The sequence below is a fragment of the Squalius cephalus genome (assembly GCF_949319135.1).
Source record: "Squalius cephalus genome assembly, chromosome: 21".
In the NCBI taxonomy this organism is placed as follows: Eukaryota; Metazoa; Chordata; class Actinopteri; order Cypriniformes; family Leuciscidae; genus Squalius; species Squalius cephalus.
This window is the reverse complement of record NC_137142.1, coordinates 17,941,804-17,966,544: the sequence shown is the minus strand read 5'-3', so window position 1 is coordinate 17,966,544 and position 24,741 is coordinate 17,941,804. Positions and strand designations below refer to the sequence as shown.

Below are 24,741 nucleotides of genomic sequence, written 5' to 3'. Positions count from 1 at the left end.
ATAACCTTGTACCGTTAACCTTTGAGCTGTAACACACTCGGCCCACACACTTGACTGGAAGGCTGCACATACACAGTCAAACTTTGTTTTTATTGTCTCCTTTTATATCAACTAACTTTGCTTTTGTCAATTGATTAATTGAGTTTAGAGTAGGTTTGGCAGCATCTAGCAAGCCAGATGCGAACTGAATTCAGCGGGGAAGACTGCTGAGAGACTGAGACACTTTATCAGAGCTTTTTGGCATGCATAAAGGAAAGAAGATGGAGTCAATGGTCACATCGACAGGCAGCACACTGCCACACTGGAAATAAACTCAACCGTTCAATGTCAACAGTGAACTTGGGCAGTAGGCTTACTACAGTGAGGCAGAAGAGGACAAGTTTTTCGAGAGTTACATCAGTTAATAGTTCAGTTGGCCATTAAATGCATCAGTGATTTTCCTGCACATTTCTTTAATGACATTCATTAGACTTTGAAATACAAATATTTTCAGGCTCGGGGTGCTCAAAGCCTGCCAGATTAACACACCCTCTGGGCAAAAGCCCATTTGGGTGGAGATCTTGAGATATAAAAAAGGTTTAGACTTGATCTGACGCTGATAAAACAGACAGCAGAGTTATGACGGTTCAAATGTACACAATCTAACAGCGGGAAAAAAAATGTCTGCAAGGAATGTGGGAGGCTGAAGCAGGTGTTCCCTGGTGAGGGCAGGGTTATTTTGTCTGGCTCTGTGAGTGCTGTGTGAGCAACGTTCACATTAAAATCTGACACCTGCTTACATTCACTATGTCCAACACCTTGGGAGTGTTTCCACCATAGTGCAACGGATTTGCCTCAGAGCACCACAGATACTTTCTAGAATTCAAATGTGCCATTACAGCAAAGTAATTGTTTACATGGTGTATGTTTGTGCTGAATTTAACACATTGCAACATAATACACCATGATAACAGTGCCAAATAAATCCCTCATTCATTCAAATCATTACATACATTATTATTTTGAATCTCTTATGCTCATGAAGTCTGCATTTATTTGATCCAGTTCAATATTTTAAAATGCAATTTATTCCTGTGATGGCAAAGCTGAATTATCAATAGCATCTGCTGCATTCTAATATGCTGATTTGGTGCTCAAGTAACACTTATTAATATCAGAGTTAGTAATGATTTTGTGGAAAACATCATGCTTGTTTCTGGATTCTTTGATGAATAAAGTCCAAAAGAACAACATTTATTTGAAATAGGAATTTTCTTTTGTAATAATGTTAAGTTTTTTTCTTCACTTTTGATCAATTTAATGCATCCTTGCTGAATAAAGCAAGCAAAAGGATTAGTAGCAAGATAATTAAATTACATGAATATTGCAAAAATTACAAACACATGCAAAAACAAGAACCAACAAAATATTAATAACTGATAATGTTGCAGCCAATGCATGAGTTTTTTTTTCTGTGAGCTGTTTGTTTTTCTATTAATTTTTTTGCATAGTAAAACAAAACCTGTAACCTGTTTGCATAGTACAATAAAACCGCTTTTCTTTTTTTGGCAAATAATTTGGTCAGATAAACACATTGACCAAGTTTAGGGTTTTATTCTTCCCTCATATTTAAAAAATATAAAATATTTTCCTCATATTTTGACGATTTAATCAAACTTATAGGTTCATTAAAACACATCCCCTCCAGACATCACTTTTGGCCACTACTGTATATCCACAGCTGGATGTCAATATCAATATAGATTTAAACTGGTTAAATGTTCCAAGAATCTACGCACCAGATTACAGAGAACAGACCGCTGTATTAGACGCGGTTACACTACAATTGGAATTCCAGACAGGGTTTTCCCTGGAGACATATTGGGAGAGACGGACATTCCCTTTTGAGGTTAATCTGGTCTGATAATGCTCTACACCACTGCCTCCATAAGGACTTTTAAATTACAGCCTTGCGATTACATAGTCTGCAGGAGAAAAAAAGAAAAAACAGACGCAAAGATCAACATACCCCTATAAGTCTCGTAGAATATATGGAAATACAATTTCAGGATTAGAGGATTTACAAATTAATTACCAAACAGCAAGAGTTCCTTTTGCATAGCTATCATGAGATATATTTCTAAAGAAAAACACCAATTATTAAAATGGAACCATAATTTAATATAAAAAAAGCACTAGAGACGAGTGCTAAAAAAATAAATAAAACTAAAAGACAAGCACAAGAGCGAAAACATAAAAATGCAAAAATATGTAGAGAAGAGTTTATTCTGCAGAAAAGAGAAACACTGTTGTTGAATATCACTTTCATGAGCTATCTTTCAAAACTTTAAATAAACACCAGCGCAAAACGTATAAATCTATCCTAAATCTATATAATCAAGTGCACCTAACTGTTATGAAAGATATAGTAACCAAAAAGAGATTTACTAAGGCCATTTTCTCTATTAAAAAAAATCCACTTTATATTAGGCCTCAAAGAAATATTTGGTTTGAAGTCCGCTGTTTTAATCTATTAACACCCATTTTAAAATGTACAGGTCATTTTTACACTTTAATCCTCTCGTTCCTTCTTATACTTCCATTATGTGTGCAATATTTTTTTTTTCAAATTGTATATACATAATCTATCTTTCTACCTTAGAAAGAAATCTGAAAATTGCAGATACATTTTAGCTTATCCCCACTGCATAAGCAGTGAAAAATATGATGATGATCGATGTACAAATAAATAACATAACTGCACACTTGTACTGCATGGGAGCATGTGCAGCGGTCTAAACCCAAGATCAAATGTCACTTCTTGATTAACTGTTATTGTACCTGCCACACCAAACGGCCAACCATTCATAGCACTTAAAAAGGGAGGATTTTGAAAGAGTAGGTAGTTTTGCAGAAGTGGAAACAGTTTAATAAATCCATTTGTGTAGTGGATGCCAGACAGCATCAGACAGTCTCTCAACACACTAGAAAAACATTAAACACCTCTCTTTGTCTAAAAATGAGACGCTGAATGTTTGCACGACATTAAATAAATGTTGGGATAATGTCACAAGAATATTCGATAATGTAATCTTTGATTCTGTCAAACTTAGGACTCAATTTAGTCAAATTTAACGAGCCCGGGCAGCCCTTAGATGCTTTATCTTTTTCATTCTAATGGCAATCAGCCATTTTAGTAAATATTTGAATCCGTGACATGGCCCAGTTTCTGTTCCATCTGCTGGAACGTAGTGTCCTGATAAGCTAAAGTGCTGTGAGTGGCAGTGCAGGTGGACAATCACTGCTTGAGTAAATCTTTCAGCACGGCCCCACCGCTGGACTCAGCTGACACGGGTACAGGTGTGAACGTTGGCAGGGCGTTTGAGATGGGCTTCATAAGCAGATGTCCCCCAGCTCCTGCAGTGCTGCCTGCACCCGCGGGATTGAGAAGGGGTACGGCAGCAGAGCGGGGCGCCAGGAAAGGGTTTGAATCCCCAGTGCGCTTACCTGGGCCTGAAACACCTGAAAGAACATGAGCAGTGTTAGAAGCGATCACAAATATACAGGCCTGTTCACACAAAGAATGGTAACTATAACGTTAACACCGTTTACACTAAGGCCTTTTCCACATTAATATGGTTTCGTTTGAAAACGTTTAGGCCTTTCTTACACACTGAGACGGCGTTTTTTATTAATGAAAACTAAGCTTTTTGAAAACGCTCTCCAAAGTGGGTAGATTTATTTAAAAACGATGACATAAGTTTAGTCATGTGACGCATATTGTACCAATAGATATTCATGTTTATACCGATACCGTGCCTGTTATGTGCTATTCACTTTCACACTGTTGCTAAAATATATTACTTTGCACACTCTTCATATCACAGTCCTGCAAAGATGACAGAAAATGTACTCACATTTGCTGTCCTGCGGCAATACATGAGAGCAATTGCGTTTTAAACCAAATATATGGTGACTGAGTGCGACCTGGACGCATCAGTAAAGGTGAGATATTTTGCTAAATAAAATTATCTTGCCAGAGGAATTGCGCGATAACTTTATTATTTATTTTTTCCATCTGTATCATCTCAGAGAGCTTTTGTGAGGTTTTACGCATGTGCAGTAAGTTGAATATAGCGTTTTCAGGCATTTTCCAAATGTTTCTCATCCACACTGAAACATCGGAAAACGCTAGTGTGTACGGAAAGTTTTTAAACAAAAACGCCGTTTTCAAATGTATGCGGATTAAAGTAGACGTAGTCTAAGTGCATGCTGTAGCTGTCCGTCGCTTAAAATGCTCATGCTCTTTTAAGTTGGGGTGGATTCTGATTGGCTGTCAATGTTTCTATCGTTCATCAGAAGAAAAAAAAAACATTCTGAAAGCATTTTTAACAATATTGTTCCTCTGTGTTGGTATTGTTATAGCTGTGGTGTGGATTTCCCTATTCTCGTGGAATTATAATGATCATTAAAACTTTATGGTTATTGTCCTTAGTGTGAATGGGATATTCATAGATAGATATTCATGTTATAGCTGATAACTGACAAATGGTCTATACTATTTTGTCTGAATAAGTTAAAAAGAAAAATTAAACATTAACAGTGTTACTTAAGAAAACTTACTCAAATCTTAAAAAATTACCTTTAAAAGTAAAAATAGGGGACATTATCATGCACATTTAAATATATAATATCGGCTGATACTGATCCATTAAAATATAAACTCACATATAAGCCAGTACCAATTTTTTTTTTTAAAAGAAATAACCAATATGGTAGCAATGTATCGCACATCCCTATATTTATGAGACGTTATACCTGATGCAGGTGTGTTAGCAGTACTCCGGCCAGGTGGGGGCGCACTCAGGGGCTTGATGTCATAAACAGGCAGTTTAGGGGCAGGGAGTGCAGGAGTAGACTCTACTTCCAGGAACTTCACGAACATCTCAGAGAAGGACTTTAAACACAGACACTAGTGTAAGTGGAAGATACACTTGTGTAATAATGTATGTGTGCATGCATTAGCATGTGTGCCCACCGAATTAAGGTTTTGTGCGTGTGTAGGCCTTTGGGGGGTGTTGGGTACACTCTGAACGGCTCTGCCTCCCAGCCAACTCGAGACCCATCCGGTCATCCCACTCTTGCCCTCTTCTTGTAACAACTGCAAAAAGAGACGTCATAAGTCAGTTAGTCAGAGAGAGTGTTTATGTGTGTGCTGTCTTTGGTTGTGTTTCAGAGAGTTGTATTTTTCCCCTCTCACTGTACAAAGTTCAGCGAAATACTGATACAGAAAAAAAACACTGTCCTCAGAGCACTCAGACTAGAGCAAATGAATGCTATCTTTTAAATAAAACCACTGAATCAGACTTTATCCCCCCCCCCAAAAAAGAAAAGAAACAGACCGGGAATATTTTTAGCCTTTAGAGTTGTAAACAAAGAGGTCTTGAGTGGAAACTTAAACTTAATGTGTAGGTGTGGGGAGGAGTGGAGAAAGAAAATATGGGTTAAAATGGAAAGTGGACTGTGTGACCCAGAAACACACACACACACACACACACACACACACACACACACACACACACACACACACACACACACACACACACACACACACACACACACACACACACACACACACACACACACACACACACACACACACACACACACACACACACACACACACACACACACACACACACACACACACACACACACACACACACACACACACACACACACACACACACACACACACACACACACACACACAATTACTTTCCTTCTCTCTCTTTCTTCTCTTGGGGCTGTTGGGTAATTCTGCTCACCACTTACTGAATAGTTGGAGTCTCTCCTGCCAGACCCCAGACTACTTCTATGGGATTGTGGGTAAGGAAATGCTTTAGGTGCAGGATTGGCATGGGCCCATCATCTAATTCAGTATTTGTCCGTCTCCCAGGCAGTCTCTCTCTTTCTTCCTCTGTAACTCCTGATTTCTGCCTACTGTCTGTTCATCTACTATTGCTTACTCAGTATATTAATGAAGACTATAAGAGGATAGTGGCGGCACTAATCAAACACAATTATTCATTACATTTAATGAATAATCCAGAAAACCCCCTCACCCAACAACAAAACTAGGTGCCAAGGTGTCTGTGACAACCCCCCCAAAAGGGAAGAACAGGGCCCTGGTAACCATGGCAGCAAAGGCACGCCAGCGAGATAAGACGACACAAAAAAATGTGGAAGGAGGCCAAATGCAACAGCACAGGCCATATGAAAGATAGACATAGGCCCATAAAATGTACTTCTCTCCATTAATTCATAGACACACCTTTCCATGAATTAACATGCATTTATCCAGGACATTGTGTGTATCATTACTGTCTTTTTGTATTGTATAATATTTTAGGCATGCCTTATGATAGAACTACTACTATGTAACATCTATATCATGCTTGATATCACAATAATCCTCGTTTAGCATCTTACACATTAGTGTACATCACCTCCTCATAACATGCATTGTATGCTTATATTAATTCAGAGTATGAAGGGACACAAAATGCCAGCCCACTCTTATGCAAACAAGTCAGATTCTAAATTAAGTAACTTTTCCCACTTGAAAATTACACCTCTCGCATTAGGTCAAGCCCAACTCGACCTCTGCGGAAGTGGCCACACACTCTCCTGCTCTTATTCTGGTTGGTGTTTGTGTGGGACCTCACTTGGTCCTGGAGCCAGCGCACCCGTGCCGCCAGAGCCTTCACATCAAGCTACGTCATAACTTTCCTCTCTCCCGACAACGACAGAGTCAGGCTAACATCGCAAGTTTGCCATTTCTTCATTCAACCCGGAAGAACTTGACTTCAACTTCATACTTGTGTGTATGTGTTTGTTTAGACTAGTTATGTATTTGTGATTTAGTTAAATCAAATTTTTGTGCACATTCATGCGAGAATTGATTCTGTGGTCACTGCTTGCAAGTCCCTTTAACGATGTGATTACAGCCACATGCTCTTGAGTAGCACAAAAGAAAGAAAGTTATTTTTCTGTGGCCACAAACGTTGATAGACGATTAATACTGAGAGTTCACTGGATGAACAGGTTAATAGATTGTAATATCAATTCTGCTTCATCAAGTTAATTCTATTAACTGATCCAAATATTTATAATTAATTACAACTAGTTATACTATTGTAGCAAATTAGCTCAAAAGTGAAATATGAATAATTAATTATATAAATGATTCTAAAAAAAAAACACTGAGCAAAATGGCAAATTAGGTATTGTTTCAGCAAAATCATATTCAGTCTGATTCCATTCTGGTATGGAACAATCCAATGAAGATTAGCCCATGATTTACTCACCCTGAAGCCATCCTAGGTGTATATGACATTTTTCTTTCAGACGAATCCAATCAGAGTTATATAAAAACATGCCAAGCTTTATAATGGGAGTCAATGGGTGTATTTTTTTGGAAGTCCATCAAAGTGCATCCATCCATGATAAATTCTCGAAATGGCTCATACGGGTTAATAAAGGTCTTCTGAAGTGAAGCGATGCATTCGAGTAAGAAATATATCCATATTTAAAACTTTATCGACTAAAATAACTAGCAAGTCGACTTACGCCAAAAGAGTAACCCTTAGCTTGAACTTGACGCACAACGTAATGACGAACGCGGTTGCCCAGCTCTATTTGTTTGAACCGCGAGAGGTGTCAAAGCTTACGCTACTCCTACATCCTACATCATACATTGTCAAGTGTTACTCTTTTTTTTTTTTTTTTTATAAATTTTCATTTTTGGGTGAACTATCCCTTTAATTCACAATTCCCCCCTTGCTGAATATCCCGTTTCACTCGGAAATATGGAAATTATTCAAGTAAAAAGGGTTGTGAACAATTGCAGCGTAATTCATTGCAAAAGAAAAAATTCCATACTGATTTTGACCCTTTGAGGATAGTGGCTAAAAGATTACGGCTTTTCCAAGAAAAAAATTAAGCCACATCCTGCTTTATCATCAGACCTGATCTGTCCTAGTTATTGAGAAATTCAGCCCCACCAGGATCAAAACGGAAAAACAGATATTCGAATAGAAAACAAATCAGCCCTATTAGCAGTCTGCCAAATGAATGTGGTCATATGCGTGCAGGGTTTCCGGGGATGCTGACATGTCATTTAGCACAGGCTGGAAGAGCAGAAGTCTCTATACCCTGATTACCAACGAAGACTAAACGCAACTTGAAGTCATCCTTCAAAGAACTCGAAACAAGAACCTTTTTCAACAAGACCAGCGTGGGCAGCTCGAGGTTTGCGCCAAATTAAACACATGAGGTAAGATGAGTGGAAAAATCTTTTTAACATCTGATAAACATCCTCAATGCTGACATCAAACATGAGATAGTTGAAAAAAAACAAAAAAAAAACAAGGCTGGGTGGAGAACCGAACATCAGGAGGTCAAATATTAAATCCACACTTGTTTAACCATCAAGTTTCAGAGGTGAGATGAGGTCTGGAGCAGAGCCACATGATGACTGATGAAAAGTCAAAGGAATTTTACAACAAGGGTAAGACAGAAAGGAGGAGGAAATGAAAAAAAGTGAAGGAGGCTGCTCCTCCTCTTTGAAAAATTGGACATAACAATATTCACTGAATGTGAATCCAAAGGCACGTGCACATTTGCATTTGTGAAGACGAATACATTAAAAAAAGTGAATGCAAAAGGGAGGATAAAAAGAAATGTACATGATGAGAAGCAGAGAGCGCTGACCTACCTCGCCCACCTCATCTCGGTCCAACCCAAGCACATTACCCATAAGCCTCAGCACCTCAGAGCGCTTGTTTCGGGGGGTATGAAAATAGCCCATGTAAAGATTCTTCATCAGAACCCTGTGTCAGCAATTAATGATGTTAGATGATTTTTCACAGGAACACCCTTTTGAAAATATTTGGATCTAAATATATATGAAATATGTTTCCAGTGCAGACTGTGTTTTGGACTCACTTATCCACTTTGCCTTCGGTGGTGTTCAGGAGGTTCATCAGTTTCCTCTGAGCCTCTTCCAACATATCCTGTCTCACATCCACTGCAAAACAGACACAAGCACAGGTTTGAGTATCATGTGTTATTTTATCCTTCATTGCGGTCACAGTTTGGGTCATGAATTATGGCTAATTCATAAAACCAGCACCTTAATAAAGAAATGATTTACTTTGATAATGTCTGGCTTCTATCAGATAAGGCCTTGTGTCTAAGTGTGTGTGTAGGGTCCATTTCCTTTTTACACACAACAAGTGATTTTTTTGTTAGTTAAAATAACTGAATTTCACACACAGTTGTGTTTTCATGTTCAAAAGAGCTTTAGGGTCAGTAACAAAATGTACGAAATTAATACTTTTTACTGAAGACTGGAGTAATGACTGTTTTGCTTTGCCATCACAGGAATAAATACAAATTTAAAATATATATAAATAAAAAACAGTTAAACAGTTATTACACTTTTCACAATATTGCTGTCTTTATTGTAATTTTGATCCAATAATTGCAGCCTTGGAAAGCATAAAAGACTTCTTTCAAAAACATAAAAGTCAAAATGAATTACACCACTATTAAGTTCCTTTTAAAGTTACGAGCCACCGGCAAGTAAGTCTTTTATTTTGAGCCAAAGTCAATTTTACTTGCACTTGGCGAGAGTTCATTTTGGACACTGTATTTGTGAGATGCAGACAGAGCTTTCAGCAGAAGGTGGTATGACTTTGTTATCCATTAATGCAAACAGTCGAGAACAAGTGTTTGCATAGAACTAATAAGTATGTGTGTGCGCACCTTAACATAAACAGCAATAACAGTGGTATTGGGTTAAGTGTGTCTGGGAATGTCTCATGGAGTAATGACAAGGAAGTGTGCGAGTATGACGTGCTCTAAATGCCTTTATCACCGACACCCCTCACTGGTCCAGCAGGTTTGGCGGTTCGGCTCTTGAGAACTCTTTTCCTCTGAGACTTTACCTCCAGAGACCACATGAACTCAGCGATAAGAGAGGGTGAGAGAGTTCCTGTCTGCGCTAAACACCCTGGAATGTCTGTCGGCTGCACTTGTGCTTTGCTAAGCAAAAATTAACCGTTCTCGATCATTCTGTCTACGTTCTCCTCAGTCGTTCTTTGACAGATGCAGTAAAAATACCAGCGCTCATCCCTCACCTTCCTCTCCCTCTTAGACCGACAGCACCGCATTGTTGATTTGGGGCTTGATACGGACAGAGAAGAAAGGGATGGCTGTGATAGAAAGGCAGGGTGGATGGAAAAAGAGAATCTTTGTCTACACACTTTGGCTACTGACATGCCATAAATATTTTCTCTCTGAAAGAAAGGAGGATGCAAAGGAATGCTAAACATCTATACCATCTACAGACCTGGCATCTCTCTCACAAACGCACACGTGTGTTTTAGTGTCTGCAGTCTCTGCACAGATATTAATCAAACTTAAACCACAGTCTCAAAGAGTCAAACATAATTTAATGGTTCCTGATGTTCCTAGTCCTGTTGACATTCACAAGACTCTACAGTGCTACAAACCGAATCTCAGATCATGTGTCATGAGTTTTGTGGTGACTGAGCTTGAGACAAGTCTTTTTGCGGCGCACTCTCAACGTCTCAACATTTTATGGGGTTGTGTCTGGTGTGATATATTATTAGTGCTGTACAGCACAGGATCATGAAGGTAACAAAATGAAATGCAATAAAAATTTGCCCCCAATGATGTGACGGTGACAAAAATGAAGATGACTATGCCGACTCTCATCTCCACAGTACAGTGGATGCGTTTATGGAGAGAAATATATGTTAATAAATTCTTAATTAGAATCAAACTGAATCAGGAAATAAATGCTGATACTCAGTGTTAGTTTTTTTCTAATTTTTTTCTGTATTTTCAATTTTTTTTCCTTTTTCAAATATTGTGTCGGACAACTGGTGCCTGCAAGTCAAAAGGTTGAGAAGCTCTGCCCTAGTTACACAATGAGGTGAAATGCTGAGCTGATTTTTTTTAAAGAAAGTTCTCCAGCACTGATTTCAACAGTCATTCAGTTGATGACATACTGTCTCACCTTGTTTCTTCAGATCTTCTATCTGTTCCTCTTTGAGGTCCAGCTGATCAGTGAGGCGGGAGGCAGATTCGAGAGCTGCGTTCGCTTCATCCAGGTTTATCTAAGATTACACACAGACATTGAGCAATGATATAAATACTTGTGTCAAGCAGAGTGCAGAAAGAACAGAGGTTTGAACTGACTTGCAGAGCGGCAGCCTGATCCCCAAGATTTTCTGCTTTATTTCTCCACTCTTCTTTTTCTCTCTTGTATTTTTCCAGCTCTGCTGAGTACATGGCTTTTTCTTCTGTAAAGAGAGATACAGATGTCAACTTTGTTCAGGATTGAAGACTTATTGCAGATTCCTCTCTTAATTCAAACATTTTAAAAAAGGATAGAAAAAAAAAATCTGAAAATGTACACTCTAATCAACATTTGTAATTGCTTTAATGGTCATCATTCCATACAAGAAAAACTGCTTCATAAATTATACCAAAAATGGAAAAGCAAAAATAAATGTACACTCTTGCCTTGTTGAAATTGTTCTAGCACCATCTGCAGGTTAGAAAGTGACACTGCATACTGGTTGACCTGATCCTGAGTGGAACGGAGCTGAATCAGTGCCTCATCTCTTTGTCTGACAGCACCATTTAGCTGCTCCTGAAGAGACTCCACCTGCATGCTTGCCTGCTGACTACATGCACACACATAGAGACATTGGTGAAGCCATAAACAATACAATGGGTACATTAAAAAAAATTGGCTGCAAGCATACAGTTTTTAAACATTTTTAAATAGACTGCAGTAAGTTGCTAGTTTTATTTAGTTGTCTGTTCAGAGTCATAGGAGATTCGTGACCTCTATTTGAAAAAAAAAAATGAAAAAAATTCATGCTTCTCAATTTATCCAGAATCGTGCTGCTCTACTTGGTATGAATTGGTGTGAAAGCAAAAGCGAGGGAGTGTGTTGGAAACAAACTCTGGTTAGGAGCAAACAGTCTTGCCAACAGACAAAAACCCTCTTACTCCCACCTTGCGCTCTCCACGGCATTAGAGGAAGACGCCAGCCGCTCTTCTAGGAGTGCCACTCTGCGTTTCAGCTCTCCCTCTCTGTCCTCAGCTCCCAAAGCCTCACGTGTGTACGAATCCTCAATCTCTAACAGGTGGTTGCGCAAACGCTCCACCTCCTGCTTCAGGCGCTGCTCTTTATCACGCGTATGTTGCAGCTACACAAAAAGAACATGGGAGTACAATAATTCCTCTATTAGTATTAATATATTTGTAATGGATGCAATGGGTATTAAAGATAATTGGGAGACTGTAGCAGTTAATATTTTCAGCACTTCAGAAAGGCAATAAAGCACAGTAATGATGTGTAATCTTGGTCTCTGTTACCTCACTCTGCAGAGCAGACGTCTCCATTTGTTTCTGTTTGAGGGCCATCATCACTTGATCTCTTTCCTGCTGAAACAATACTGCCTTGTCCTGCATGGACCTAATTTCATTCAACAGTTGGTTCAGCTCACCAGATTTACCCTACAGTACAGAGAAAGGCAGAACAGATTAACTTCACAACACACATAAAACCAGAGCAAAAGTTGTGTAAAATTAAATTCAAAAGTTACTACCATTCAAAAGATTGGGGCGTGTATATTTTAATATATTTTAAAATTTAATTTATTCTTGTGAATTTACAGCAGATATTACTCTAGTCTTTAGTTTAACATGATCATTCAGAAATCATTCTAATACTTGATCAAGTAAAATTGATCAATGTTGAACACTTTTTAAATAAGCTTCAAAATCTGACAATCTTTTTTCCAAGTAAACATAAAATTTAAAAAAGTTAAATGATGTAATTTCTGAACCAAAATGGAATTTCTAAAATAATCATGGTTACGAAACCATACAGTCATCTCTGGATGTTAACACTTTCCCCTCCATTGATGGAATTTTCTGGCTTTCCATGTTTTCTTTGTTATAAGGTAGGGGGCGCTATTACACATCTTCTGGGAGAGTACTGAATCTCCTGATCAAAACACATGCAAAGATGATGTTACAGCCTAATATTACTGAATGAAATGTTGACCCAGGATGAGCTATAGGACTATGCAAGCTTTGGGGGTGTTGATGGACTCAATCTACTCCATCTACGTTTTTATCATCATTCTGAATCCGATTCAGATGTAGTCTTTGACAAAAAAACGATTTTGCTCAAAATTATTATTTTTTTTAAATTAAAAATATACACATTCAAGTATTGATAAAAAAAGAATGCATAAAGCTAGACTAAAAAGTTGTTTTTGTTTGAAAGCAGAGGGTCTGTTCTTTATTCATACAACAATATATTCTGGGGGCCATGAAATTGTGAAAATGATCAAAAACGCTGGCGGTGGCTGGCTACTTTTAAAAAAAACGCTGGAGGGGAAAGAGTTAACTTAGGATAGGATAAGATATTTTAACAGCACACACAAACAAACAAACAAACCTGCTCTTTATCTTTTAGCATCTTCTCCATGGCAATGGCCTTCTCATTCACAGCACTGAACTGAAACTCTCGTTCCCGAAGCAACAGGGACACCTGCATGTTGGTCTCCTGCAGGGCACGGAACTCGGTCTCTTTCTCACGAGCTTTTGCTGCTATCGCTTCATTCTCCTCCTTTAATTTCTTCACATCCAGTTCCAGGATCAGCGCACGCTCTTTGAGGTTCGTCACAGCCTGCTTCAAGACTTCGTTGTCATTCTCACGGTTACGTAAATTTTCACTCACCTAGAGTGTACAGGAAAAAAAAAAGGCACACAAGGTTCTATCTAAGGTACTGCACATCTTAAAGCTTTCCCTACCATCCATTCAAGAAATCAGAATTGTAAGTCACCTGACTGAGCTGGTCTCCCTTGGTCTTAATGAGTAGATCTTTCTCTCTGAGGGAGCGGTGTAGCGATTCTTGCTTCTCTCTGGCATGCTTGAGCTCCTCTACATGGCTTCTCTGCTCACTTTCAGACAGAGATGCAGAATTTGACAAGCGATGATTGTTTTCCTGCAGAGTTCTTATCATGCTCTCCTTCTCTGCTAATGTTCTCTGCATTGACTGCAACTCCTGATGTACACTCTCATCTTGGCCTGGTAGTGCTGCCTCCTTCAGCTTTGGAGGAGCAAAAGCCTGGGTAGCAATCATAGCAGAAACTTCTGGAGATTGCTTGACACTGCCTAGCTTCCCAAGCAGCACGTCTTTGGTGCTGCTCAGCTGGCTGATGGTCTGCTGCACCTGTGCCAGCTCTTGATTCAACAATCCCAGCCTTTTCTCTTTCTGCTCATAGCTTTGAATAAGTCTGGTGTAATCCACCGAGAGCTTTGAGCTGCAGTCGCTGTCGGCAGAAACCTGCCCCTGAAGCTTGAGGAGCTCCTCTTGCAACTGAGCAGATTCATGCTGCATGTTCCTCACCGTCGTGATCACCTGCTGTTTCCACTCTTCCATCTTCTTCACTTGTTGTTTAAGGGTGTCACGTTCTTGTAGGAGCTCCTCAAACTGGTTGCTGCTAACGCCTCCTGAGCCACCGCTCACGGAATCGCTGACGCCAGTTGTCTGAAGGACAGAGACCAGGGTCTGACATTTTTGAGTCAAGGCGTCAATCTCTATATCCTTCTCACGGATGATGCGGGAGAGGTTCTGAATGGTCTCTCGAAACATCTCTTGACTGCCTGAAGGGTCGCTCATGGTGGAGAGCCGCTGGTTTTCTTGCTGGAGCTTCAACAAGGCTGCTTCCTTGGCTGCAACAATGTCCATAATTCGATGGTAATCTGAGCGCAGTTGGCTGTTCTCTCTGGTTTTCTCGTTGAACACGGCCAGCACCTGTTCACGTTCCACCGCATATGCTTGCAGTTGCTGCTGCAGGAACACCACATCTTGACCATTGCCACCAGACACTCGAGCGTGCAGCGCTTGGATTTCTAGATCTTTTTGAAGGACCATTTGTGACAGTTTTCCCAGCTCATTTTGAGCAACCACAAGTTGGTCAAGCTGCTTGGTTAGAGAGAGGTTTTTCTCATTTAGCTGGTTAATCTCAGTCTCTTTCTCCCTGATCCCTTTCACTAGTTTCTCAATCTCTACTTTTGAAAGGTCGTGTTTCTCGTTACCATTTTCACCATTCAATGACTGGGTCTTGTCCTCCTGTAGGATTTCTACGGATTGTATTTGACTCTGTCCTTGTGTGCTTAGGCCCTCCACTTCTGACTGAAGCAGTACAATCTCCTCATCCTTAGCACTGATGAGTCTTTCATAATTGAGAGAGCTTTGTTCATGTCTTGACCGTGCTTGCTCTAGTTCACTCTGTAGCACCTGTAGAGAACGCTGGGACTGCAGCGTTGTGGCCTGCTGCTCCTCTGATACCGTCCTCAGAGCTTGGACCTCTTCTTCGAGCTGATCTCTGGCAGCTTTGAGCTGGGTCACCTCGGCCTCAAGCTCTGTGATGATGTCCAGTGTCCGAGGCTCTGACAATAACTGCGGTCTGCTTTGCTGGTCCCTCACACGGTCAATCTCTTCTTTCAGATGGCTGTTATCTTCCTTCATGGCTCCAAGCTGTTTGTCCTTCTCCTCCACTAACCTTCTCAGAGAGTCACACTCTTGAGTTACTCTCAAGACACTGCCCTCTAATTCCTTTTGCATTTCCACAGCTTGAGCTTTCAGGGTTTCGGCAAAGGCGTCCTTCTCCTGCAGAAGCGCTGTGAGTTGATTTTGACCTGCCACAGTGATGTCTAACATTTCGCTTGTGTCTTTGTGGTCAGAGACCATCTGCTCTATCTCACGCCTGAGCTGTGCAATCGTGAGATCTTTCTCCTGATTCATTTTCACCATTCGCTCATGTTCGGTCTGCAGTGCAGAAGCATCCATAGAGCGTGCTCTGGTCAGTTCATCGATGGTTTGTTGATACTGTTTGGCCTGATCTGATAGTCGCTTTTCAGATTGACTCAGCTCAGACTCTAACTGGCTTTTCTCTAGTTTCCAGGCTTCAATGCGGGTATCTTTCTCCAGGGACATCCTGCTTAGAGAGGCTTGACCATCTTGGATCTGTCTTTCCAAATGGTCTATCTTGTCCAAAGCCTGAGTTCTCTCTTCTTTCAACTTTCTATTTTCAATTTTCAATTCAAAGTCTTCTGAAGCAGACCTTTCGAAGGAAGTCTTCATTTCTGCTAACTCTGTTCTTAAGTCCTGAATCTCTTTATCCCTTGCCTCAAGTATCTTCCTGTGTCCCTCGAACTCATTCCCTTGCTCCCCAGAATGACTTAACTCCTCACGAAGTGCAATAAGTTCTGTCTCTCTCTCCTGAAGTGCCCTCTTGAGGTCGGAGGACTCCTGCCGCAGTTCTCTGCCCAGATCTTGTGACTTGCACAACTTTTCCCTCAACTCCTTTAGTGTGGTTTCCAGTTGCTGCTTTGTCATGTGCAGTTCATTCAAGGAGAAGGCACTTTGACTTAGCTTCTCCCTATGGGCTTCCAGTTCCAGTTGAAGAGTCCGTCTCTGGTCAAGAGAGGAGCTGAGATCTGACTGAAGACGGGCTTCTTCTGCCTCAGCCTGTGTTTTCTGCATGGACAGCTGGTCCTTCACTGCAATAAGATGCTGGAGAAGGAAAATAGAGTAAGTATGCAGTATATTAATTTAAATTTGAATCACATTTAACAGATCCAATAAATTTTTTTTAATGTCTTATAACCATGGAACATTGACTTAAAAATAATACCTGTGTGGCCTCTTGGTTCTGCTTGTCCAATTCTTCCAGTTCAGCACTGAGTGTCTCTATATCAACATGGGCTTGCTTTAGTGCTTGGTCCCGTCTGTCTAGCTGGCTCTTTAGGTCTGAAACTTCCTGTGACAGTTCCACAGCACTCTTTGACTCTCCAGTCCTGTGTCTCTCCTCGGCCAGGGTCAGTCTCTCAACTAACGCAAGCTAAAAATAAAAATTGTATGAAACTAGTTTGTCTGATAAGCACATATGGAAACACTTTATTTGACACTGTCCTTGTTACATAACGTTACATGTACTTACCATAGTAATAACAGTAAATTATGCATAATTACATGCAACTAACCCTCAACCAAACCCTAATCCTATAGTAGGTACATGTAGTTCATTAATATCACTCAGTACTTAAATATATAATTACACTGTAACAATGACACCTTCAAATAAAGTGTAACCGCACATATTACCCTTTGCATGATAGCACACAAGTGTCCTTTCAAAACTGCAACTGCAACTTCTGATTAAAAACAAGAAAAAATTTGTATTATTTTGTTAACATATACAAACCTTTTCTCTCTCCATCTCTTCCTTCTCTGTCCTGAGGGTATCAATGATGGTGTTGAGCTCCAGAATGTCAGCATGTTCCACTTCTCCTATAGGACCACTCTGAATAAAAAAAAACGATGTAAAAAGTATTATGCCATTTGAAGAATAAGCCCAGGTGTTTACTTTTAAACACAAATTTACAAATTAATTGTTTTATTCTTAAAGGGGACATCGGATGTAAAAATTCACTTTTATATGGTGTATGCATATAAATGTGTCTTTGCAGTGTGTAGACACAACCACCATACAATGGCATCAAAATTCATTCAGTCCTTTATTTTGAAACCTCAAAAAGCCTAAACACTCTCAATAATCAAGCTGTTTGGATTTTCTGAGCAATATGATGTCATATTGCTCATGCTCCGCCCACGACCACTGACGGACTGTCCCGTATTAGCATATTTCGGTCATATTCTGTTTGTATACTGTCTGCCAAGTAGAGTATGTGAGCGGAGTGGAGTGGGAGCGGAGCGGTGTGATTTTGAATGGATTTTTAAAGTCGGAGCGTCATGGTTTTCACTCGCTCCTAAAGCGCTCCACGAGTCACGACCGCTCCATCACGAGTACAATTCATGCCAACGGCCCATTATAGAACTGCATTTTTAGTAAGAATTCACACGTTAAACATTTAGCTAGCATGATACAGATAGATCACTCAAATCAGAAAAAAATGTAGTTATGATGACGCCGATGGACATGAGTAGCTGCGGGAGGTTATAGTTCTCAAGCTGAATATGATTGGGCAACACGATCTCAATGAAAGTGCGTATCTATAGCACAAATTGTATTTCGCGTGCCATTTATACACCAAAAATAGTTTTTGCATGCAAATGATAGGCACTAAACCCCTTGGGTAGGATTAGAGGTGTGGAGTGCGTGTGTATTACACGCCATAAAGTGCGTATCATATGCACACGAAAACTACATATGCACACAAAAACTATTTTTGCTGTATAAATGGTACGAGAAATAAAATTCATGCTATAGATACGCACTTTCATGAGATCGGGCTGGATCGGGTGAAAGCACATTTTAAACATGTAACACTTATTCACACACGCAATCGCTCTCTCACTAATCCATTGCATTCAAACAAATGTAATCTTACAGTGCTGTCTGTATTTGATTTTGAATCAGCAGAAATCCTTAAGAAATGTAGCGATCTGTAGATAAAATAACTGATGAAAACATAGTTATTTTCTTCTTTCCAAACAAAATGTGCACTGCAAAAAGCAGAAATGTTATTTAACTTTTAATGCTGATATGTAATAAGCTTAGCATGTCATAGGAAAAGTTTGCACACTATCTAATAAATCACACTGAAACTTTTCTCCTAGTATTGTTTTTTATTTATTTTTTATTTAATATGGCTATATATTATGAGCAGAACTTTTGCGAGATTTCAAAGCAATAATTTAAACGCAATTTCCTTGGGGAGCGAAGACGGAGCGGTGTTTCTGATATCAGTGAGTGAGGAGTGGAGCGGGGAGCGGTAAATGGTGAACCCGGAGCGGAGTGATTATTAAATGCTTTGAGTGCGAAGGGAAAATTGTTGCCGCTCCACTCCGCTCATATACACTTTATATGTCTTGTGTCAACACGCCCCACAGAAGAGAGGGGTGGGGTGAGCAGTTACTGATTATCATTTAAAGAGACATGCAACGAAACAGGTCGCTGTGAACAGAGCTGTTTTTGGGGAGGTAAAAGGGTGTTGTTTTACACAACCATTGGGAAATTTTAACCAAAGTATGCTACAAACATGAACAGCCTAAAGAATCATACCAAATTGTGGAAAATGGCCATCCAATGACCACTTTAAATCCTAAGCATGAATAAAAATGTCTAAATATTCTTGGGCCACAAACTTCTAAACTGTGCAGAGGAAGGTTTTCAGCATATTTACCTCACTGAGACTCTTCAATCTAGCCATCTCTTTCTCTGCACCTAAAAATAAAATACAAAAATATAACAGTAAATAGAGAGCAGTTTATGAATTTCCCATTCAAGAACAATATATGATGAACATAGAGTCATAATGATCATACACAATTTCTGGGGTTCTCTATACCTGCCAGAGCTTTTTTCAGGGTTTGTATCTCATTGTCTTGCTGGGCTTTCAGCATAGACTTCCCCTCCTGTTCCTGGACTCGATCCTGGAGTTCACTTACAGACTTCTGAAGGCGACTGTAATTTTGCAACAATTCTGCATTTTCTGCGGTGGCCACCTCCTTCTCCTGCTTTATCTGGACTTTATGATGCTCTGCCTCCTCCAATCTGACCATTAGGTCTCTGTACTGTTTGTGCTGAAGCTCTGCCTCCTCCTGTAAAGACTGAATGGTCGATTGCAGCTCTTGAAGTTTGGTGGAGTCCTGCACTGTGGTTGATTTGACAGCACTTCCACCATCTGGGGAAGAGGGAGATAAACACAACGTTGTACTCAAAGTTCAACTGTTCATTTTAAAGTTAAATACAAATTCAATTCAAAACTAATTTCAACTGCATTTAAAAAATACAAAAAGGTCCAGACTCTAATTTTAAGGTCCTCACCACTCTGAAGCTGCTCCTCGAGCTCCTCAATTCTCTCCTCATACTCTGCCAGCTCCTGCCTGTGCCGTTTTGAGATTTCAGCCATTTTCTGCCTCTGGGCATCCTGCAAAGCTGCCAGTTCGTGCTGGTGCTCATCCACCTCCCTTGCCATTCCCTCTCTCAGCTCCTGTTTGGGTCCGAACGTGAATTAGGTTTAAAACAGAACCTGATTCCGAGCTCCAACTCTATGTTACAGTTCAAAAGATTTTTCACCTTGATCGTTCTTTGCATTTTCAGAACTTCACCCTGGTCTCCATTCCCATCAACTCCTGGCAGCTTTGATGCCTGGTAAATTAAAAGAAAAATTTCTAGTTCGATAGCTATACCATGACATATGTTAAACTGTATCTGAGGTAAAAATTAAAAGTGACCTGTGCAACTCTCCTCCAATGGGCCACATCAGCCTCTAGACGATGCACCTCATTGGAAAGACGGTTAATTTCCTGCTGCGACCACAGGACATCACTGAGGTCCACCTCGTCGCCATGGAAGCCTTGATGGACAGCTGAGGACCGGTGCAGAAAGGAAGACGAAGTAGTGGTAGTGGCAGCAGTAGTGACGGGAAGCACAGCAGCATCGGTGAAGGATGAGCTGGTCGCAGCTTGAGAAGAGTGTTGGAGTTTCTGAACCTCCTCCTGCAGACAACTCTGACGAGCCTTGAGGTGACTGATCTCCACCTTCACAGCAAACACACACATAAAATTATCACTATGATTCAAAATTTTTCTCTTTTTTAATGTACATTTTTGCACTAATATTAGATAAATGTTCAAGTCAGAAATAGAGCATAAGTGAAGTTAGTTTTGACCCAAACCTCTTTTTGTTGCAGGAGGGTTCTGTTTTCCAATGACTGCTGTTTGATCTGAATCTCTGCTGCCTCTAGCTTCTCCTCCAGCTCAGAGTTGAGTCTCCGCAAGCGCTCATACTAAACCACACAAAAATAAACATGCAAAGGCAATTTTTAATTTACAAATCTTAGCATTCATTCATAATGCTTTGAAATGACTCATCCTGTAATTATTCAATTGTACTCCATTACGCAACATAATTTAAAGTAGAAATGTCTTCCTTTTAAAGCACACAAAACATTGTCTTGTGATAGAATAGAAAAATATCAGCATAATTTAGCAGACAATATTTTTTTTGTGTGCTAAATTAATCACCTCAGATTTTTGTGTTACATATGAAGTCTCCAGTTCTTGAAATCTAGAGCTGGACACCTGCAGCTCAGATGCCGCAGAATCTGTAAGAAAGGAAGATAAAGTCATTGTTTCTGAAATAGCTGAGCCTACATCTGTACATAAAGCTCAATTGTACAGCAATTAAGACAAATGCTTTCCATTTCCATAAATAGAAAACTTTTTTTTAAATATTATGGGACCTTCTGTTCATCTGTAAACTGTCCAACATTTCCAAGTCATAGGAAGAGATGAAGATGACTAACTACACTGACTAACTACAAGACTTCACTGGTTATAGGTGAACAATCTTTGCCAAGTGTATAGAGTAGAGACATATTAAATCCACCCAGAGACTACAAAAATGTCACATGAACAGTATTGTCAATTGTTGCATGACTGTCCCTTTAAATACCAACATTCCAGAGGACATGGAGGATCAAGTTCCTCCCAGCAGCTGCACAGCCAGAGCAGAATATTACACGTATATAACTGACGAGTACACTTGGAAATAAGTACAGATTGGATTCTGTAGGATTCTTAAGTAAATAACAATAAGTAAGAGCACAATATACTGTATTTAAAACTCTTAAGAGTGAAAAAAAAGGCATGTTTAGCACCTTTGCAAGCTCTAAACAGTTAGGCTATGGTTCAGTTCAGGTTCACATGACAAACAAGACACATTTACACACAAAGCATGTCTTGTCTCAACCACACTGCCAAATCTAACACACATAGCCTAATGCTAACTTTTTTTTCATTATTTGGAAATATAATATGAAATTTGGAAATTCGTAGCATAGTGCAATAACTTTATTAAAAGTCCATTATTGGTTAGATTATCCACTTGAAGAATCATGAAGCTAAACCTGTCTCAAGGACACAATGGCCATGGCTCATTGCTTGAATTTTGTGGGGCTTGAACCAGAAATCATTTTAGCTAGAAAACCACACAAGTTAACAGCACCTACTAAATAACTACTTTATATTGTATAACATAAACAGTGATGAAGTCACTTCAATGTAGCCTTTATCTAATGCAACAAACAACAGTCCACTTATATAGTGACAGTCCCTCAGAAGTGTTGCCTTGCTCAAGGGCACACTGCATGTAGGTGGCCACTGTTGTTGTGGAACGGGACAAACCCCTACCAGGTGTTACACCTGCCACTTCCAGGCAGCCAGCCAAAGAACTGCTACTACTATACCATCTGTAACGCCTTTACAATAAGTTTCTCTACGTCGTCAATGCAATATGACATGAAATACAATACAATACTTTTAAAGTTAATGAAAATAAATAAATCATTAACATGATTATTCATGTATTAGGAATGAACAAAAAATTATATTAATATTAACCTATATTAATAAATTATGTTCAATAGTTTCATAATGCCTAATGTACAGTTAGTGAACAGAACTCTTTTGCCACACCACCTTTAGGCTTTATTTAGTATAATCTGTTTTGAAAGTGCTAACACGCAGGTCGATGCATCGTGAGACATGACAGATTGACTCAAGGTCTGTCTGCTTTGCTGGAAGCTGCTGATCAAAGTTCTCAGTGTGTGTTCCACTCCTCCAATGGTCAAAAAGGGCATATTTACTTATGACACCAGTTTTTGTTGGTACATTTGGATTTTTTAGTGTTTGCATAATTAATAGAGCAGATATACATCAAGGAACAAAACAGAGATACCCACCGTAGTAGGTCTACTTCATTATTAAGTCCCCATTCACAAGGGAAAACAGAGGAAACCACAGAAGTTCTAAGAAAACTCCAGCACTTTCTGGATTAAGATAGACTAGAGTGACTAAAACCCAACCACAGCTACATCTCTGATAGGGATTCAACGGCTGTATGCAAACAAACCTCTTACTCGTCTTACTATAATTACTTCATCCCATTATATAAGCGCACTGTAGCACCATATGACAATTGCAGAGAATGTCAAGGTAATGACAGCCTCAGTCACTATTCACTTTCAATGCATAGAAAGGAAGATGCAGGTCCCTAACATTTCATTGTGTTCCTCAGAAGGAAGTCAGTCATTAAGGTTTGGAATATCAAAATGTAAGCAATGATCATTTCTTAGAGGACTTTCTCTTTAATAAGTTTAATTTCTTTTAGGAGATGCCAATGTAAACAAAATGACATCTTCAAAAACCTGACAAAACAATCATATCTCAACAATCAGACAAAATCAACTAGTGCATTTTACAGAGAAATGAACTCTCAAGCATCTCTGGACTGACTGTATCCATAAACTAATCAACATAAAACTGTCACATTCAGCAGTCTAGCCTACAGTTGTGCTCACTAAATATAAAGGCATAATAAATACCGTACTAAAACAAACACAAAAAAACACATATTTGACAAAACAGCTGTCCGACGGTACAAAAACGTTAAAAGTCTGTATGGGGATTTATGATATTCATGACTGTTATCAACTCACCTCCCACTTCCTCTGCGCTTTCCAGAAGAATATCTTTGGTAAAATTAGAGATCTGTCCGGTAAACGAAGACAAGCTTCCCCCGACCTGACCCAGACTCTGACCCAGGCCAGAGCCCAAACCTCCCAGCCAGGATGACATGACGAGCCGAACCGGATCTAACCCTAAATCACCGACCCGGGCCTTTCACAGAACAGAACCGTGCGGACGAGGGTTTCATGTACTCTCAGGCTAACTAATAAAGATTAGCGTTTTATGTCGGTTTGTTTAATAATCATTAATCAGCAGCAGATCCGGATTCCAGCTGGTTCAAAACTTCATGACATAAACAAAGACAAAACGCCGGATTATACGCGTTAAATCCACGGCAAATACGAAGACCTGGTCGCCGGGTTATATCCACATGTGGTCAGGCTGGTTTCTGGTACGGGGTTGTTTTGGGTCGCTGTGTTTTCACGCGGATAAAGTGCCAGCTCAACCGCGGCCATCACAGATGATCATCAGTCAGGGGACGTGGACAGCACAGATGGATTGTGGGACGGTGGAGGACCAACATAATGCAGCTCACACTTCCCACGCATCCACAGCGACGCCACTGGACACAACGAGTACTGCAACCCAGCGAGAAAACCTACTCCAACTTTTGTCTGAATATACTTTTTCTGGGACAGCAAATGTGATAATATTAATACATTATGACATACGATATATTTAGTATAATTAGGTTATATCATATATACACTACTGTTCAGGTAATTAATACTTGTCTTTTAATTAAGCAAGGATGCATTAAAATGATCAAAAGTGGCAGCAAAGACTTTTAATAAAAAATCTATTTAAAATAAATGCTGTTCTTTTGAAGCTGTTATTCATCAAAGAATCCTAAAAATATTAAGCAGCAGAACTTTTTTAAATATCGATAATTGATAATAATAATAATAAATGTTTCTTGAGCACCAAATCAGCATATTATAATGATTTCTGTCAAGTCAGGTCACTTTTATGTATATATAACGCTTTATATATACAATACAGATTTGTATCAAAGCAGCTTTACAGGGATAACAGGAAAATGATTCAATGATGCAAACAGAGTTCATTTAGGCTT

At 39.5% G+C, this 24,741-nt stretch overlaps 1 protein-coding gene across 1 annotated transcript; it reads right to left on the bottom strand.

Annotated features, from left to right (window-relative positions):
- Nucleotides 1–2,247: 2,247 nt before the first annotated feature.
- trip11 (thyroid hormone receptor interactor 11) lies at nt 2,248–24,148 on the bottom strand. The gene is made up of 22 exons (XM_079855605.1): nt 23,636–24,148; nt 21,162–21,241; nt 20,813–20,923; nt 20,370–20,675; nt 20,212–20,283; nt 19,960–20,125; nt 19,481–19,816; nt 19,316–19,356; nt 17,374–17,472; nt 16,804–17,010; nt 13,944–16,682; nt 13,556–13,837; nt 12,463–12,603; nt 12,100–12,293; nt 11,599–11,762; nt 11,272–11,375; nt 11,090–11,189; nt 8,989–9,070; nt 8,759–8,873; nt 5,018–5,140; nt 4,798–4,936; nt 2,248–3,501 (listed from the first exon to the last, which is right to left on the bottom strand). Exons 1-22 carry the CDS (start codon nt 23,772–23,774, stop codon nt 3,278–3,280), a joined length of 5,964 nt encoding a protein of 1,987 aa, XP_079711731.1. The 5' UTR covers nt 23,775–24,148; the 3' UTR covers nt 2,248–3,277.
- Between the last annotated feature and the right edge of the window lie 593 nt (nt 24,149–24,741).